The 19638-nt window shown below is 37.2% G+C and overlaps 1 protein-coding gene across 2 annotated transcripts; it reads left to right on the top strand.

Moving 5' to 3' along the window:
- Positions 1-379: 379 nt before the first annotated feature.
- IFT57 (intraflagellar transport 57) lies at positions 380-19261 on the top strand. 2 transcript variants are annotated; one of them, XM_026112391.2, is made up of 11 exons: positions 380-599; positions 3183-3345; positions 4443-4561; positions 5537-5627; positions 9010-9078; positions 9644-9766; positions 11907-11978; positions 12581-12712; positions 13970-14032; positions 15947-16013; positions 17229-19261. In XM_026112391.2, the coding sequence occupies exons 1-11, from the start codon at positions 430-432 to the stop codon at positions 17405-17407; spliced, it is 1248 nt and encodes a 415-aa protein (XP_025968176.2). In that variant the 5' UTR covers positions 380-429; the 3' UTR covers positions 17408-19261. The 2 variants fall into 2 exon arrangements, with proteins under 2 accessions (XP_025968176.2, XP_025968177.1); XM_026112392.2 differs by lacking the exon at positions 380-599 and adding an exon at positions 2729-2826.
- Positions 19262-19638: the final 377 nt, after the last annotated feature.

Below are 19638 nucleotides of genomic sequence, written 5' to 3'. Positions count from 1 at the left end.
AAGAGGACTTGCAACAATTAAATAAAAAGCAGGGGAAAAAGTGAAAGGGAATAGTTTCTTTCTGCCAAAATCAAAGGAAGTGTAAACAGTAGGACTGCGCCTACATGACCTGTCTCCAGGTTTCCTCTAGGAACCAGGTTTCCATCCCGCTTTCCGCCACTCCCTTCCCCCCCCCCCAGCGCAGCCTTCCAGCGCGGTTACAGGACCATCCCACTGTGGACTCAACGACCACGACCCTTCATCGTCCCCCTCTCTCATCCCGTCGTTCAGGAGGCGGGGTCGGGGGAGTGGCGCCGTGCCGTAGCGGAGCGGTGATTGGATGCTCGGCCCGGCATGCTTTGCCACCATTGGTGGCTTGCACCGAAAGTGCGGGGAGGGGATTGGTAGAGTCAGTTGCTCTGGCGACAGGTGGTGGCGGGGGCGGCGAAGATGGCGGAGGAGGCCGGGAGCGGCGGCGGCGGCTGGGAGGAGGCGGTGGAGCGGGGCCCGGGCGCGGCCTATCACATGTTTGTGCTGATGGAGGACGTGCTGGAGAAGCTGAAGCTGCTCAGCTACGAGGAGGAGGCGCTGCGGCGCCACAACATGCGGCCGCTCTCCAGGTGCGGTCCCGAGCGCCGCAGCGCCCACCGGGCCCGGCGGGGGCGGCCCGAGGAGGGCAGGGGCTCCCAGGCGGGCGCTGGGACCTCCTCCTCCTCCTCCTCCTTCTCCTGCTGGCAGGGGGAAATCGGGGGCCCAGGTCTGTCAGGGCGCACAGCTGGGGAGGAAAGGGGAGGGGAGAAAAACCGCTTCCAAACCTCGCATGGAGTTGCCCGTGCCCTTGCTGTGTGCTGTCACACGAGGCAAAGGCTTCAGGTGCCCTGCGTGCAGTGAGCGGGTGCCCCTTTGCATCGCGCGCCCTGAGTTTGTGCAGGGATGTGGGAAGGCCTGGTGGTTCAGGGCTTCGTTAGTACTGTGTGTTGCAGGCCAGTGGACTTGCATCTTGGCTGTGCTCGTGGTTGCCACGTCTCAGGTTTGGTTAGGACTTAAACAGTAGGTGTTGAAGGCATAGTATGAGAATCTTGATTTAAAAGTTTGTAGTCTTCTTGGTTGCAGTGAAAGGCATCAACATGTGACAATGAATATGCCCATCCAAGATGCTACATCTGAACGTTAGTAGAAAGAAATCCCAAATACTTAATACCTCTTCTCCCCTCTTTTTTTTTTTCTGTTTGATTCCTTGTTTGGATTGTAGTAAACAGTCCCATAGGTCCTACAAAAGTCTTCACATAGCTCACATAAATGATCCCACCAGGTCTGGCATCTTATTTAAGGCAAGATAACAATTATTAGGAGACAAAAATTATATTAGCAAAGGTGAACACATATTCAACTTGGTGGTTTGGGCTTTTTATATTGTTTGTTATGTTTAAAATATACAATGTCAAGAGGCTGGCATTCAGATACTTTCAAAGATGGAGGATTATTATTAAGATTGGTTTAAAAAACTGTTGTCTATTTGTAGCTATGGCATATCACTACTAATTAACACTTCAGGTTTAAAAAAATCCTGCCGTTTCAATTAAGATGGGAATGGCTGTTGTAACAGCGTATTTATGAAGACTTTTAAAGAGAATGAGTGAGGTGGAGTGCATACACCAGAAGTTAGGATAGGAAGATTTGAGAATAAATATATTGAATGTAGCAAAAACATAAAGCTTTTAAAAACTTACTTTTATGCTCTGTGAGGAAAAGAATTTAAATTTCTTTGCTGATGACGTTTAATGAGCTGTTGTTACAGCCCATTAGATGCACTCTTGGTCCACATCTTTCAACTTACTTTCATCCGAAATATATCCAGTTTGTATATTCTGCTCTGTAATGTGACGCAAAGCACAGTAGGCGGGGGAGAGTGGAAGAAGCACTTCAAAAGCATGCTCCTGATCTGAGCTTGTACACTTACTTAGATACACCTGCCTCTTGCTCACCTGGTATTTGAGGGACATGGGAAGGGGAAGAGGTTTGGGGGATTTTGGAGCAGAAGGAACTGGATGTATTGCTGTTGTCAGGAAGAATCTTTGGGGACGTTAGGGAAGGAACAGGAGGAGAATTTCTGTGGTATAGTTGTATGGGTGAGGACTGTACGCAGAAACAGGACACATCTCTCTAGGCAACCAGGCTTTGTTAAATTTGCTTTCTCCTCCCCACAGAAGTGCCATTCAAATTTTCATGTGGTCACTTGGAGGAATAGAATAATCTTTTTATAACATGAGGGAGGGTATTCATATGACCCAAATACAGATACTTTTCTTTGAGCTATTTGTCTAGACCCCTTTTACTGGAGAGAAATTAGCATTTCTGAAGCATTTTTCAACTTGTTCTGAAGTAAACAAGAGGTAGATGAGACAAATCCACCCTGGCTTCCTATGTCATGGGTCAACTATTAAGCTTTATCAGTAGATCGTATTCATATTATTTTTAGAGTAGATTATTTGCTATGTGGTATTGACAGTAGTTATCAGGCCATTTTAATAGCCTGTTCTTAGAATGGTTTTAAATTGAAATTTTCTCTTGCGCTTTAAGTCCCTTTCCTTGTGAAAACTGGCTGAGGTTAAACAAAGCCAGTTCATCTCATTCATGGACCACAAGGTATTGGTGATTATGGGTCTATGACTTTTGATTCTTTTGAGCTTTTAAAAATACATTATGTTATGCAAGTGACATTTGAATGACTCCTTTCTATAGAACCTTAATTGCTTGGTGACATTTTATGGAATGATGGAGTGGATTCTGCATCCCTAAAAGTCAATGGGAACAGAATTGAGCTCAACTTATTTCAAGACTGTTCAGGTAAATTAGAGAGTAACTTGGTTTTATATAGAGATGTTAATTTGGTTAATTCAGTGTTTAACTGAAGCTGCCTAATCCTGCTGGAAGGGAGAAGGAGAGCCCAGTTTCCCTTGGATTCTAAGTCTAATGTTGACTAATAACTTATTTAAAGCAGGAAACAAATGAATTGCATGTAGAAAACTTACTCTACTGCAGTGGTGTGTGAAAACAGACATCCTGAATTTAGTTCAGGTGGCTTACTCATTGAGAAGTCAGTTAACAAAACTGCTTTCCAAGCCTGTGCTGACGTGTAATGTTAGAATTGCTTCAGGAATGCAAAATATCTTTATTTACCATTTTCTCCCCTTTTCAAACAGGCACTACTTTGCACTGCCCACTAATCCTGGTGAGCAATTCTTTATGTTTTGTACGCTTGCTGCTTGGCTGATCACTAAAGCAGGACATCCCTTCGAACAGCCACAGGAATATGATGATCCCAATGCAATAATATCAAAAATACTCTCAGAACTACGATCATTTGTAAGTGTTTAACATGCTGTCTTTCCAAGGGTATTTCAGATATGTGCATCATCTTCAGAAATAACAGTAATCACACTTCCTCCCCTGTCTGAGTATATTCCCAAGGACTGAGCAGACTTTTTCCTGTCTGTAGGTTTGTGTGATGCTAATTAGCTCATTGGACGTTTATAACAGTACCTGTGTGCTAAATTTTGGTGCTACAAAAATGGTCTTATGGTATTATATGTAGTTCTAATTAGTTTTGTTCCATAAAATGGATTAAGTCAGTTTCACTGCTTGTACTGCCGCATATATAGTACTTGTATATAGTAGTATAATTCTCAGAAATTAGTGCTTATGGTCCTGCTCCTGCTGAAGTCAATGGTATAATTCATACTAAAGAAAATGGTTCAGAATTGGGTTCATATTTTTTGTATAAACTGTCAGGAGCTACTGGGATTTTTTTCAATAGTTTAAAAAAAACCTTCAGGTCAGAAGGCTATATCTGCTTAAGGGGGTTGCCTGAGGGAGAATTCAGTAACTACTCTTCAAAATGTACAGTTGAATAAAAAATCAAAACCTAAATAGTGTAAAGTATTTAGAATATGGTCTTATGGAAGATTATACTGTGGTGCACTTCTAAACAATGTTAAGTACACTCTTTGCTAAAAGAGTAAAACTGTAACTTAGTAAGATGTTCCTTCTGCAGCACAGTAATAAATTATAAATAAAATCTGGAACAAACAAGGCAATGTTGAAACGTTGCTGTTTGAATCTCAATGCCTGATTTCCTCCTTTGCTGTTCATTACCTTGCCAGTGTGTCATGTATCTGCTTGACCATCCAGCTCCCTTGCAGCTTCTGGCTCTTCTGCTCTCTGTGGGTATCCCCTTGCTGGGTACTTCAATATTTCTACAGTGCATCTGTTCCTTGGATTGTTCTGTTTTCACTTCTGTTGCTTGGCTGGAGTTGCACAGGGGAAAAATATGAATTGAATTGGTAAATTCTTCATATGAAGTGGACACTTCAGTATTAGTGTAAAAAATCTAGTTACTTTCCTGAGAGGAAAACCTGATTGATGGGTAGCAGTTAGTAAACAGCATTATCTCTTTATTTTAGGGAAGGCCTGTGGATTTTCCTCCTGCAAAATTAAAGGCAGGTTATGGAGAACAAGCATGCTATGTTCTTGACTGTTTAGCTGAAGAAGCCTTGAAATACACTGGCTTTAGCTGGAAAAGGTATGTAGTACACTTTTAAGACTCCTCCCTTATACATCCTTTTCCAATGAACAAATGTAAACTGTAATGGTAAAGGATAGCAGACAAAATGTGACAATGATGGGAAATGCTTTATTTGATATTTCCATGAGATTCAAAACACAAATTCAGCTAGGCTTGAAGTAGTGGGTCAGATTAATTCCTCATGCAGATTCACACGGTTTAGTGGCATTACTGGCAAGGATGAGTTTGGGTAATTAATAGGCTAAATTAATAAAAGGTTGACTGATTACTACTTTTTGTTCATTTCCCTGTACATAGCTGTTTGCTAATCTGACAGTTGAGTTGAAACATACTAATATCCCTTTAGGTCCCATCAATGAATAGCTAAATTCTTGACCTATTCAGTTGGAGGTATGCATGCTATTTGAACTGTGTTACAAATAGACTACAGTAACTTTGAGTATTTAATCTGAAGGAAATGTCAGGAGAAATTAGATGAAGAATAATTTTAAGTATATGGAAAAATTATTTAAAAGTGCTCTTTATTTCACCCCCTCCCTCTAATTGGTTTTGCCAGGGTATAGTGAAGTAATTTCTACCTTGGGAATACTTTACTGTTACATCTGTTTAGTATCTGGATTTCATCAGTAAGCCAAAAATGAGTCAGTCAGACTTGCACTTGAATTTTACAAAGTTAGACCAGAAGAGAAAATGAATCAAAAGTTAATCCCCAGGTGTCTTTTCAGTACAAATGTGCTGTACTGCTTAGCATAATAATTAGCCCTCGCTTTGAAGACTAAGTTCAAGATAAACAAAGACTTTGAGGGCGAATATTAATTTTATTTGTTTAAACATATGAGAGACTAATCACTCTCTAGTCATATTCTGCATCATATGTATTTCTCATGAAGTCTTTTGTTCGATTAGGAGCAATTTACAGAATAACATCTTATTAACTGTGTTTAAACCTGGTATTCTTTGAACATATTACAGGCCAGTGTATCCAACAGAAGAGCTAGAAGAAAAAGAAATAACAGAAGATGATGCAGAGCTAACACTTAATAAACTGGAAGAGGAAGTTGTGGTAAGTTTACCTGATGGGTTTTGATTATGTTAGTATTGGTCAACTATGAGGGAATTTTTACTCACTGTTCATTTTATTTGGCTTTGTTTAGGAAGTATTTCCTACTGTCTGTTTCCTCACACTTTTTTCCTGCATCTTCTTTCCTGCATCGTCAGCTTCTCTGTAGGATTTTTTCGTTTCCTTTTAGATAAGGTTATAAACTGTTCAGGAGAGAACACATAGGCTAATGAGCATTTATAGTTAATATAAACTGTGGTGGTATCTAACAAGACATTAAAATTACATATATTCAGAACTGTTTATTTTCTACTGAGACAAGCTGTTATCGATGTTTAATGATGTTTAATCCCTGCTTCCAGAATTGGCTAATATTTGTTTAAATAGTTGCTCAGCGGTTAATTAATTGAGAGCTAACTGTCATAAATCAGACTTTACTGTAAATACTGAACAGTAACTTTGATACTTAGTTGATCTGAAGATTTGGGAAGAGGGTAGACGAAAAAGGTCGTCTAGAAACTGAGGATTTGTTTAAAAACACCTGCAATGACCTAAATACAAGTTACGGAATTGTTTCTGTAGGGCAATATAATGGCACTTCATCGCAATATATTCTATGAATAAAATGTTTATATCCTGTCATCCATTCGGACTGTGAATAAGTCTTTCTATGTGCTCTAACTACCATGACAGATGTGGAGAAAAAAGCATAAATTATTCCTATATCCTATAGATTATGGTTTGAAGAGCTTTGAAATACCTTTTTCCACCACAGTGGCAATGTTCAAGGATCAACCTTTTTGTTTATGCCTGTTTACCTATAATAATTACAGTGAAGTTGCCTTGTCTATGAAACAGCTTATGAAATAAGGCAGTAAGTTCAGATATGTTTTTAGCATTTAGTGATGGATGGATGTTGAATAGAAGTTTTGTTGCTGATTGACTTTCTCAGCAGATTGTTTTTGAGAGCTGGAGTCTCGCTGTCCGCAACCTAGTGGCATAATGTGGTCGCAAGGAGGCATCTTCATTTTCACAAGCCTCTGTTGGTGTCCTAGAAGTACACATTTTTACTGCTGACTTAAGCAAGATGTTTCTGGAGAGGGAAGCTAGTTGAAGATGGTTGAAGTGAAAATAACAAAAAGAAGTTAGTTTCACATCTGACTTAGCCAAAAGGTGATGATTCTGTGCAAAGTGAATGTAGATCACAAACCAAAATAGTCAAAGCTGTGCCTGAAGACTGCTCACTTGCTGGGTCAGTAAATTATTTGAGGGCAAAAGAATTTTCGGGAGTCCTAAGCACAGCAATACTGGATAGAATATGCCAGAACTATCTAGCTTTTCAAGTGCTTGAAGGTCACAGATGTGGGAAGTAGTGTGCCAGTAACGTTATCATATGGCACTGAATGCGGCCAAACTCATGTGCCATAATAGTCCTCAAAAACATAAGCTGAAGAGTTTGCTTCTCTTTCTCTTTTCCCCCAATTTTCTTAAGAATTGCCTTATTCTTCTCTTTTTTTATCCAAGAAAAATTCCAGCCTATTCTTAATTTTCATGCAATATGCAAATACTGGGATGTGGGTGTCAATGTCTGGTTGCATTTTTATCTGCTATGAAGTCCCCACAGGAAAAGTCTGAATAATTCTGAGAAAGAAAAGAGGCATTCTGTATTGCGTGTTTGACAAGCCTCAAAACTTAAAACTGTTGGCTAAAAGCTTCAGATATGAAAACAGACAGTTAACTGCTCTTATTTGTGTCTTGTTAAGGTCTAAGGTTTAAATGGGGAGGTGAGGAAGAAACATTTAAGTAGAGCACAGATGAAACACATCAAAGAACCTTTGTATTTGCTCTGAGACTGTGTCTGAGACCATGATTTTTCACAGCTAACATCCTGTGAGATATTTGAAGTCTGTGTGTTGGTAAAAGCACCAAACTAGGTTTATACCATGCAGATGATCACGTTTTAGAGCCCCTGTTGGTTCTACAGGGTTTAATTATATGCAGATGTAATAATTTATTTCCAATGCATTGTTGCTGCCAATATATTGATATGTCCTGAATATATTACCTGTATGCATAATTGAATTTAGCAAGATTGCTAGTGGTTAAATGCTAATGATGAGCTTCCTCAATTGTTTGTATGATTTTGCTTTCAGATAAAATTGATGAGGCTGATAGGGACATGCTTACTTCCATAAGTCTTGGGGAACCATCTGAACAGTGGTAGTCCAGCCAAATCTGTTAAGTTTTGATCTTCAGTTCTGATAACTACACATTTATTTTGTTGTTGTATTGGTGTTGTAATACGTTCTTCTATGTGCTGCACAAACACATATTGTTTGTATAGCAAAAGAAAGTCCTAATCTAGTCACCATTAATTCATTGCAGAATTGGGGGGCTAAGGGCCAAATATGCCAGAAGAAAATAAATTACACTAACATAGTGTAAGTGGTCCTTGTTAGTTAAAAACTAGGTAAGGTGCAGGAATAAGCTCCCAAGTTTTCACCAATTGAGTCCTGAAGGTGTCTATGCTAAGACTTGTGCTATTGCAGCATTCAAAAATTGATTAGAAAAAGGGTGAATAATGAAAGCTGGCTTCAGAGGAAAAGACAAGGGCTGACTGGGAAGAACTACAGAAGGTCAAACTGCACAAGGGAAAAGTGTATGGATGATAAAATGGCAGGGGAAGTGTATGAATGATAAAATGGCAGGGGAAGTTCAGCATAGATAAATGGAGGGTAACACATGGGAAAAACATCTTTGATTTTACATATGCAGTGATAGGTTCTGAGCTGATCACGATCACTGAGAAGTGCAATCTTGAGGCTGTAATAGATAATTCCACAAAACCATCAGCCCCATGCTCAGTCATGGGCAAGAAAGCAAACTGATTGCTTGGAGTTATTAGGAAAAAAAAAAAGAAAGTGAAATGGAAAGCATCATTCTGGACATCCGTAAAAGACAGCATGATTCTGCAAATCTAAATCCATGATGCAAACTGCATCTTGAATGCTGTGTACAGGTCTGGCTGTTCCTGTTTCTTTTAAAGGCAAAGTTTTAGGGCTTGGTTGCACCAAAATAGTTCTGTAGTACTGTAACTTCTTGATAATGGCCCATGTCATGTTTTTTGTTCGGTTGGTTTTTAATCCTGTAGCACCTCCAGGGAAATGTGAAGTAATTTCCATCTGCCTGCTTATACCAGAAGATGCTATGTGTCCTCAGAAGATTTTAAGTAAATACAAGCTGCATTTTCAAAAAAGTCTCCATGTTTTGTTTTGTTCAGAAATTTGGAATTTAATACCCCTTTTCCTGTGCTCCTGTAAAATAAAAATTTTGAAGAAAGATTATGAGATAATTGCTGAAGTCTTACTTTGCAACTTTTCTTAAGGAAGAAGAGTCAGACAATGAAGAAAATTTCATCGATCTGAATGTTCTAAAGGCACAGACTTACAAATCAGTAAGTTGTTACTCATCAGTCCTCTCTTAAGAGATCTTACTTGTTTAGCTCCAATTTATTCATGCTAGACTTAAGTCTGAAAATACTTGTATAGTCTAAACTTGAAAAATATTCCAACTGAAATGAATTAGCTTATTTTTAAAGAAAAATATACAGTGAGTTTCTAAAGTGATCTCCCTGCAAGGGTGCTGGAAACATTTGCAAGACATTTTTGCAGAGACTGTTAGAGAAACATGGCGTTAGTTTCTTGCATGTGTTTTTATTATTTGTCCCTGTTATTTCTGAAATCTGTTACAATTTCTTATTATATGCATTTCTTTTAAATTCTGTGTATGTTCAGAAAAGATACTTATTATTTCAATTCCTAATCTTTATGAATTCAAAGAAAGCCATTAAAAATTCAGTTATATCTGTAGTTCTAGATCTTTATGAATAAACATGTTTTACTGATATGAATATTATAAGGCATTGTAATGTGGTTTCTAACAGTTTTCACTATGTATAATGATCATCTCTTGTATAAAACTGTTCTTTGGGGGTTTTTTTGTCTTTCTTTTTAATGCAGGACATGAGCGATTCTGCAAAGCAAGAAGAGATTTTAGAGTCCACGACAGATGCAGCAGAGTGGAATTTGGAAGTAGAACGTGTACTTCCACAGCTGAAAGTTACGGTCAGGACTGACAATAAGGTATGTGAGAGTGAATTTGTGTGTGTACATTTGGTGAATAAAGGGTGATTTGAATCACCAGTGTTGATTCCATTTCCATTGATTCTCTTTTTTTGTCATGCCCAGAATTGTTAATAATGATATTATTATCATTATTAATAGTCTTCTAAATAATATTCTTCTCTACGGCTGTCGTATCAGAAACTTTGTTGCTCACTTTGACCCTATAAGAAATACTTCACAGTAGGGTTTTCTTCAATATTATATAATAATTGTTTTTTTTTCCTGCTACTATCAGGGCACCTTATTTTCATACATTTACCTGATTTCAGTGGAAACTTCTTAAATCGTTAAACATTTCCAGTGGATTCATACTTTTGAAAAAATATACCTTCAGTCTAGCAGCTATTAGGTCTTCCTGGAAGATAACTGCAGAGCTTCTTAACATGCAGCTGTTTTACTTGTCAGCCACATAAAAGGTTGATTGTATGGAATTCATCTTGCTGAACTTTAAATGGCAGTAAAGTAGGTCTGTATGTCTGATCTAGTCATCATGGGCTGTCCTTTTACTCAGCAAAAAGAAAGGAATACTCTTAGGACTGATTTTACTTGTCTAGTAAGATAGCTACCTCAAGATGAAATTTATCGTTTCCTAGAAATGTGTGTTTCTCTCCATAATGCAGTCCAAGGAATCTAGAGTGAGGAGCTCAGATGTAAACATCTACCTTTAGCCAGTCAAAGTCCAGTGCTTTTTCCTGGCATTGCCACAAGCACTCTTTCTAAGAGCTTGTATAGCATACACAGATCGGTGCAATATTGAAATTGCTCATTTGTAGTGGCCCAGATAGTTGGGATGGTGGAACAGTCTGTAGCAATGATACAGAATTCAATGAAAGATAATTGATCTTGCCATAAAAAAGGCTGAGCTGTCAAATACATGTTAAATTGCTTGCCTGTCTTATGCTATGTTGCCGCCTTCTATGTGAAGAAACTCCTGATTTCGGCTACCTTCCACTGGTCTTCAGCAAGCCCACCTGTTACAGAGAACGTGGTCCTTGATTCCCACATTAAGAAATGAAAGCTTGATGAACGTGTACAGTGAAAGTTAAAGCCACAGTAGGAACTGAGTTTTACTAGCTCCCATTTTAATGCACCACGTCTTGACTTTAAGGAATATGTCAAAATGAACATGAAAAGAGGATTCTTCCTCTAGTTTCTGTGCTTTCAGAAATAACTGATATTCATTATAGTTTGGCTTTTTTTCTTTCTACAAAGAAAAGCATCATACTCAATTTCCTCAGCTGTGCATGCATGCATTGTATCAGGAGAGGGTTAATGGTTTAACAGAGCTCATTAGAAACTTGATTGTATTTTTAAAGTTAGGGGGTGGGTGCAGTGCAGTGCTGCAACTCTGCTTCATTCTGAACTCAAAGTACTGCCTGCAGCTGTGCTCTGGGTCTTGGGAATGTAAAAGTCTGAACTGATAAGTGAAAACTTGTGATAAATATTGAGACTGGAATTGATTTAAAGTAAAAGATGCCTACCTAGTCAAGTTAAAACAGCCCCTTTTTTCTTCCCCCATCCCTGATTCCATGTGTGTTTCCTATGACCTAGCAGCTGCAAATAATTTTCTTTCCTTCTAGCTTTGTCCCACAATGGAAAACAAGTTTAGATATTGCTGCATCTTTCATTTCTTTCCATCTTCCTCCTGAGAACAGTAAGGGTTAACTAGAAACAGAAGGTGTGATAGTTCTGGAATTTGTAGGTCTTGGACATTAAAAGCATTTGTTTTCTCTCCCTAAGAATAAGCTGAGCTAGCAGAGCTATAATCAATATTTTCAATATTTGTGCCCAGAGTGGTTTCTACCAGAAATACTTCCATGAAGATCAAACAGACTCTAAAAAGCATAGCTACTGTCCTATCGCTGAGCTTGTCAGTGTTTGTTTCTAGATCTGAGCATCACATTGTGGTGTTTAGGAGATTTATCAACTGTCACATTAAGCAAATGCCTCTAGCTATGAATATAGCAGTGGCAGAATGATATGTGGTAATAGTACACAAGAGGACTGACCCTGAGTTGCATATCAGCCTTTCTTTAGCAACCAGTGAAGGATAAAGCTGTATTTAACTTATGTTTTACCTTGTGGCATCTTTTTTTAGGATTGGAGGATCCATGTAGATCAAATGCATCAGCATAAGGATGGAATTGAATCTGCTTTGAAAGAAACTAGGGTACGTCTTGTATGTGCTGCATGTTCCACTGATGTGTCAGTGTTTTTATTTTCTCTTTTATTAGACATACATTTAATACTAGATTGAAAATTATTTGACTTAAGATAATGCTGTACAAGTGAAAAGGAAATACGTGCTAATGATGATTAAGGACAGTGGGATTGGCAAAAGAGATCTTGTGGGAAGTAGAGTTTTATGTATGAGGATTAACAGGGATATAACAGTTCATTAACATATCATTAGCATACATATATCCCAAGTACAGAGGGCAAAATAGAATAATACAATCTGAATAACAGTTGATTTAAAACAAAAAAACCCCAAAGCACTGTCAAATGCTGCTGTTAAAATAACTTATTGATGGTGACATGTGTAATTAATTTGGAGGGGAGAAATGATGGAAGCCTTACAGCTCGAAGTACGTGTTTTGAAGTTAGGTGAAAGAAGACATCAGGGAATCATTCTTCATTGGCTATACATAGAGTTCTGTACTATTTTTCTCTCACTTGTAGGATTCCATATCCTTTCTGAATTACAACATCATTTTAGTGCTCTTTACATGCTATCTATATACTGTCAGCCCACCGAATATGATTTTCTAGGGTTACCTTGACAAACTTCATAATGAAATCAGCAGAACGTTGGAAAAGATCAACAGCAGGGAAAAGTACGTCAACAATCAATTGGAGCATTTGGTTCAAGAATACCGTTCAGCACAAGCCTTGTTGAGTGAGGTAATGCACAGACCTATTGTGGTTTCCTTCTCTTCTATTAAATTCCTGTTAAGTAGGGGTGAAGGCAAAGAAGAATTGGGGGAATTTTCTGTGAATTCTGCTGTTGGATGTAAACCAGGGGAAAAATTGATTGGCTGTCAAATTATATAGTTGTTAAGCTAAATTAGCAATTTTTATTCAACTATTCTACAAAGGAAAGCAAGTGTTTTTCACATGAATATTATGTAAATCTGTTGCCAATCTTGAGCTGCTAGTAAATTGCTAGTTTTGCTTTCCCTGTGAAGTTCACACATCTGTGATGATTGGAAAAACGACAGTGTCAGTCCAGCACTCATCTCTCACATTGATTACTTGCGCTAATTTGCACAAAGCACTTTGATTACCACTTCATTTAGGTTTTTGTCCCAATAGACTGCTGTTTGGGAAGCTTCTTAATTTTCTAGTTAGCTGTATAAGCAGCCGTTTGGCTAGCCCTTTTGCTCGTATTTCTGGGCATCACATAAAAATAAGACTAATGGGATTTGACTTTTGTGCTTGCTGTTTACCTTGCTGTTAAACTGAAGTATCAAATATGACTGTTACCTACCTCAGGTAATAAACTAGGAACACCTGTGTGCAACTTTGCTATGTAAACTCATTCTGTTCAATGAACCAAGTAAAAATGTGGTGTTGATGCATGAAGATCTTTGATCTCTCTTGATTTCTGGATATATGGGGTAGAGGAGAGAGGGTTCACTGTAGAATAACTGCAAACATAATTTCAGATTATGTGAAATATTCTCAAAGTTATTTTTCATAACTTGAATACTTTCATAACATATTTTTCATATGTTTCATATAGAAACAGCAGCTTACATTTTCTACTTGAGTCATAAACTGAAACTTCAAGAGAGTATTTTACCATTGCAGATAAAGTATTCTGGATTTCAGTATTAGATTTTGTTTCCATTCCGACAAATTTTCTGTGTTTTTGTTTCCTCACATGTAAATAATTAGGAAAACCTTACTCTATATGCTTTAGGGCTGTTACTCACAATTTTTGAAACTGCTTTAAATTTCCGAATGATAGTCATTGTACAGGCTGATGTTTCAAGCCCATCCTCCTATGTATTGCTCTGTTAATGTCCTTGGGACTCTGTGAGAGAACTTCTGGGCTTGGGACCCATGACAGCGAGTTCTGGTGTTATAAATTCTCTGAACTATATGCATGTATCTCTTCAGCTTTATCATTACAGCAAAAAATTTGCTTCTTTCCAGGCTAAAGAGAAGTACCAGGAGGGAAGTGGAGGAGTAACTGAAAGGATTAAAGTGCTTTCAGAGGTAAAACACATCTTCACATGATTTGTGTTCTGCTTTAAATTTTTCTTAATAAATAAATAAAATATTTTAAATAATTTTAAAATAAATTTCAGAGACTTGATGTTTAGTGTTTGCAGTTTTATGAACTTACTTTTTTCCCCGATATGTTCTTGTGTTAACGCTTAATGTGTTTGTTTAGTGAAAGTGGTCTAGTCCAATCCCTGAACTTTCATCCTAGGCTGCCATTGATTTTAACATGTGAACTTGGGCAAACTATTTGTGAGCTTTCCTAATTCCCTGAATTTGTAAATGAGGGTAAATGTTCTGTATGTTATAGCCTCTCTCTTAGAATTATTGAGGGTTAATCAAGTCACATCTATAAAGTCCTTGGAAGAAGAAAACCTCAACTCTTATTTTTGGTAAAAATGAACACAAAAAATAAGAATTTTTCACCTTTCAAGCATTTGAAATATTATTTGAGCAAATAGTAATTTTTTGATGCCAGTCAAATTATGTTACTACTTAGAACTGTTTTTCTGGTAGCTTTTTTTTAAATCCATGTTATGACAAATAAAAAAATCCAGACTTCTAACTGCCTCAAGATTTTGAGTTTCATGGCTTTTCATATTTACTTTTAGATTTCCAAATATTTCAACCCTTTGTCCAGTTCAGAACTTTTTAAAGAGTTCTATTGTTTACATTTGAAAAGTCCCCTTTATTAGATGCTAATATGTCTGAAATAGTCACATAATAGACTACGCCATAAGAACTTGTTGGAAATTGTAAAAGAGATTTGAGACTTTAAGTAGGTAATAATCATAGCAGCTTAACAAAAATTTTCTGACAAAAATTTCTCTTATTGTGTGGCTTCTGCAGAATTTGAGCTTTTTTTTAATTTCACTCTCCAAGTAGTGATTTTGAAAAATAGAGTACTTTATGATGACTTCAGATTTAAAAACGTTTTTGTGCTTTGGAAATTGTTGGCAGTTTAGTTTAAAAAAAATATATATATATATATATGTGTGTGTGTGTGTATATATATATGTATATGTGTGTATATATATATATATATATATATATATATATATATATATGTATGTATGTTACAGGTTGGAAGACTTTGAACTAGGTTAATATAGTGGTGCATATCTGAGCTAAACTAGACATAGTGGATATTACCACAGACTTACTCTCAAGAATGTGATCAAATCTCAGCCCATTAGGCTCTATGGATAACACTCTAGGTATGCAATAAAAATGTAGTGACGTGGGGTTTTGTTTGTTTACTTGTTTCTATTTTTTAACTGAAAAGGCTCACTGAAGCCTTAATAAAAGGCTTTTCATTTTTACAGTAGAGCCAAAAATATTAAATAATTAACTTGACCGTAGCTTAGAATCACATAGTTGCTTTTCTTCATCGTCTGTAAAGGCAAACTGGTGGATAGTCAGTGCTGAAATGTATTTTATTCTTCATACATGCATTTCATATACCTATACCCATGCCAGCAGACTTTGCTGCTGCTTCGTCTTTTCCTGCAGTACCATTTCTTAGGGTTCCACCATCACCTGCTGAAGCTCTGCCATTTCCAGGAGAAGGGCAGTCATCATGGTCATTTGGTGAATCTTGGTCTGCAGGGATATCATATGGTTCTGCAATGCAACACTTGCACTGTTCTTTTTATTGTTCTGGGAAGTGCAGATTCTCAGTAATATCATGCTGCTTGGCCAACCTGTTAAAATTTTTGCCATAATTTTTACCATGTTTACTTAAAGGTTAATTAAAATTTTCATCAAAGTTGAAAAAAAAATGTTTCTCTGTATACAGCAATTAAGACGGATTTTTTTTTTCTATGAATGATGTGGTCATTCAGGAGAGGGGTTTTTTCTAGCTTTACATTCATCTCTTTTAATTAAGAAAATCTTCTCTAATTTAAGATTACAGAAATATTAGAGAGAGTAAAGCAGGAAATGGAAGAGAAAGGAAGCAGCATGACTGATGGTGGTAAGTATGTTTCTTGCCTCAAACAAAACACCTGTTTTCTCAGTGACAGGTACATAACTGGTCCTCTATTAAGGAAAAATAAAGAGAGTCAGAGTGAGAGACTAGTCTAAAATATCAATATTAAAATTTTTTAGTGTCTAAGCAAATTAGGAGTCTTAACCTCTTTCAAAAGGTCACGTAGGTCTGTAGAAGCTAAGGATGCCAGTATTTCCTCCCTTTGGTAAATTATCTGTAAAATCTAAGACAAAACTTCTGGGGCTCTGATTTGAATAATTGGTAACTTACTGGAGGTAGTTCACACATTTGCAGGTTCAAGCCCAGTAATTCTCAAATTCTTACTGGCAATAGCTATTAGGTTCCCTGCTAAGGTTGGCTGGAGTCAGAAAATTCATTTTGGTGCTTGCGATAGACTTTTTCAATATTTAAAACTATGTAGCTATTTGAATTAGTTTGTCTCAGACTCAGGGTTTGGTGGTTTATTTTTTTCTGATAAAGAGATTCTATTCCAACTCTAAGGAGTGCGAATACAGAAACAAATTGATACACATTGTAATATGGCTAAATATGCAGGCTATATCTGTATTTAGCTGTAACCACTACAGCTAGTTTCTTTAAATAGTCACAGCTGTTGTTTTATAAGTAAATTTTGTGCACTGTCACTTCGCTGTGAAGGTGCTATTCACCTACCTCACTACACCCTTCCTGTATTATGGCATGGCCAATGATCAGGATAAACTCCAAAGCCTAAAATCATAAAGATCAGCATGATGCAGCAGCATGTCCAGGATGATACCAGTTGGAAGTGAGGAATTGGAAACTAAGTGTGGGAGCACAAAACACTTTAATAGCTTTCTCACAGGTAAGATGTCCTCCTGTTGAAGGTGTTTTCCATTCTCTATTAAACCCCAAGTCAGCTATGAGGATGAGGCTTACAGCTGAGCAAAATACATCATTGACAAACCTATCCTAATGTTTATATGCACATCTTTATGCAGATCCAAGATGTCAAGAAGATAGCAAAATTGTCACTGCCTATTTTCATCTTTAAAGTATCTTGCATATTAAAATGATGTATCAGTACAGTCATGTCTGTAGAGTAGAACACCCTTCTGTTCATTCAACTCTTCAATTTTAAGGAATGAATTATAAGAAAATAATGTTTTTTGTCTTATGTCAGCTGACAGAGAGATGCACTATTTATCTTTTTTTGAACAGCTCCTCTAGTGAAGATTAAACAGGCCTTAACAAAACTGAAGCAAGAAACTGTTCAGATGGACATACGAATTGGTGTAATGGAACACACCTTACTCCAGTCAAAGCTAAAAGAGAAATCAAATATGACTAGAGATATGCATGCAACTATGATTCCCGAAAGCACAGTAGATGCCTATTAAGATTGTTTGGAACTGGCTTGGTTTGCCCAAAATACAGTTTTCCATAATTTGCTTTTCTGTTATTTTCAATTTTTTCCTTTTGTTTTTCTATTTTGTTTTTTTTTTGGGGGGGTGGTTTTTGTTTGTTTGTTTTTTAACAAGATGCTTGTTGTGCACTTTGGACTCAACATGGACCCATGTTTAGTTTTTTGCTTTAAAGATTTATTGCAGATCTCTTACTAATAAATTCTTACTAATGAACATGTCTACTCCATTGTAGAATGTTAAGTAGTGTGAAAGTGTGTAGAATTTTACTGACACAGCCTATAATCTTTAAACCTGATTAGATATTCTACAGTGCTGAAAGAAAATTGCTTGCAGATGACTTGAAAGGAATTTAAAATGTCTATTATTGCCATTTACATATATTTAATATAAAGTATTTAATTGCTGATATTGAAATAATACAGCATCACCCTTTCTAAAAGGTGCAAAGCAGAAATTAGACAATAGTTGCGGGGGGGGAGAGGGACGAAGGCACACGACACAACATGACACACTTCCACACTATTGCTGGAACAATCTTGGTGTGCTCCTAAGGCAGGTCAGAGCTGCAGCTGAGCCCTACACAACTTTGTCAATTCACAATCCCATTCCTCACTATTTTTTTTCTTTTCTGGAGTAGTCCTCTGACAGGGATGTTTTTTGTAGTTATTTTTTATTTTTACATTGCATCTAACAGAAGCAATAAAAAGGAAACTTATACAAAGGCCAGAGAATGTGAAAACTGGTATTTGGAGATCACTGCTGGCTTTCTGTTTTTCTTTTTGGTATCATCACTGTATTTCAGAACCATTTGTACTAGCATTGAGTCAAATGTTGCTTTCATTTACAGCATGAAGTAGAGCCCCATTGACTTCATTTGGATTATTCTCGATTTCTGTCATTGTGTCAGAACACCTAGTTTTGATCTCTATCAGGCAGAAATGTTGCCGAATCTAGATGTGTAATATGGAATGACAATAAAAATGTAGGGAGAAGGGGCTGGAAATGTAATGGCAACAGTGAGCTCTCTTTCTCTTGGTAAACATGAGGTAGGAAGTGATTCTAGAGGTTAAAAGCTAATGAAGGAGTGTGGAGTGAAGAACAAGCCTTATTAATGTACCAGTACATCCTTTGGATTATTACTGCTTGTAAGCTATAGACAAAATTGTTACAATTCCAGTTGTATCAAATCCCTCCCCTAACTTCTGTAGGTAATTCCATTCATCTTGCAACAGTTTGTCTCACTTAAAAGCAAATTCATCAGGTCAGCAGTATTTTGTTGGAAGCAATGGATCTGTCCTGTGTAAAAGTCAAGACACTTGACCCACAGCCAGTCAGTACCATGGGTGGCAAGTTTCTCAACTTTGTGCTTCAGTATTTCATTTGCAAAAATAAAAAGCCCCCAAAACAAAACCAAAAAACAACCCCCAACCCAGATTTTAATAAGTGAAAAGCTGTATGTAAATGTGGAATATTATAATTTACCTGTGCAAGCAGCTGCCAAAAATCTCTATGAATCACACTGGAAATCAGTTTCCAACCTCTTTTGCTGCCTACCTATATCCTCCCACATCCAGCTTAAATTAGAAAAGTTATTATTCATGTTTCCTTTGTAAGGTGGTGTTGCTACTGCATATTTACTTTAACAGTAGGTTTATTTCAACTTAGGATAAAGCAATCCCTTCTCCATTGCCTGCAAAGCACACAGATACTTTTGGATTGCAAATGTTGTGCTGTATAAATACTGTTTATGTAAATTCTTTCCCCAAAAAACTCCTCCTTTGTGCTAATACAACAAATAAAATTAATAAAAACCTTCCCTTATGTGAATCGAGACTCTTCCTGCATTAAAAAAAAAAACTCTAATGTGGTAGAAAGATCTCCAGAATGGAAGCTAGTGTCCTTTATGCCAAGGTAATTCTAAAATATTGTGTGCTAATTATATGTAATTATTTTACATTATTTTTCACAGTACTGTCTGAAACTGCATTGATCAAAGCATGACACTTCTGTCATCATAAGAGTGATATGTGGCCCTTAATTTTCATCTAGCAAAGACTAGCATTTGCCCAAGGAACAGTAAAATCACTTGACCCTGCTTTGAAAGCAAACTGACCGAGCCAGCAAGTAGCCACACCGCCTTCCTTGAAAGCATGAGGAGAGCAGTGGGGTCTGCCATGAGAAGTCTCAAAGCCTGTTCTAAAAAA

The sequence above is a fragment of the Dromaius novaehollandiae genome, chromosome 1, assembly GCF_036370855.1.
Source record: "Dromaius novaehollandiae isolate bDroNov1 chromosome 1, bDroNov1.hap1, whole genome shotgun sequence".
Taxonomy (NCBI): domain Eukaryota; kingdom Metazoa; phylum Chordata; class Aves; order Casuariiformes; family Dromaiidae; genus Dromaius; species Dromaius novaehollandiae.
This window is presented reverse-complemented; position numbering and strand designations above follow the sequence as displayed.

Bases quoted from the DNA above. Each gene is read 5' to 3' on its own strand.
- IFT57 (XM_026112391.2), top strand. From the start codon at position 430: ATGGCGGAGGAGGCCGGGAGCGGCGGCGGCGGCTGGGAGGAGGCGGTG. The intron at 3,346-4,442 runs GTAAGTGTTTAA...TCTTTATTTTAG, and splicing joins TCTCAGAACTACGATCATTT to GGAAGGCCTGTGGATTTTCC. The intron at 9,767-11,906 runs GTATGTGAGAGT...ATCTTTTTTTAG, and splicing joins CGGTCAGGACTGACAATAAG to GATTGGAGGATCCATGTAGA.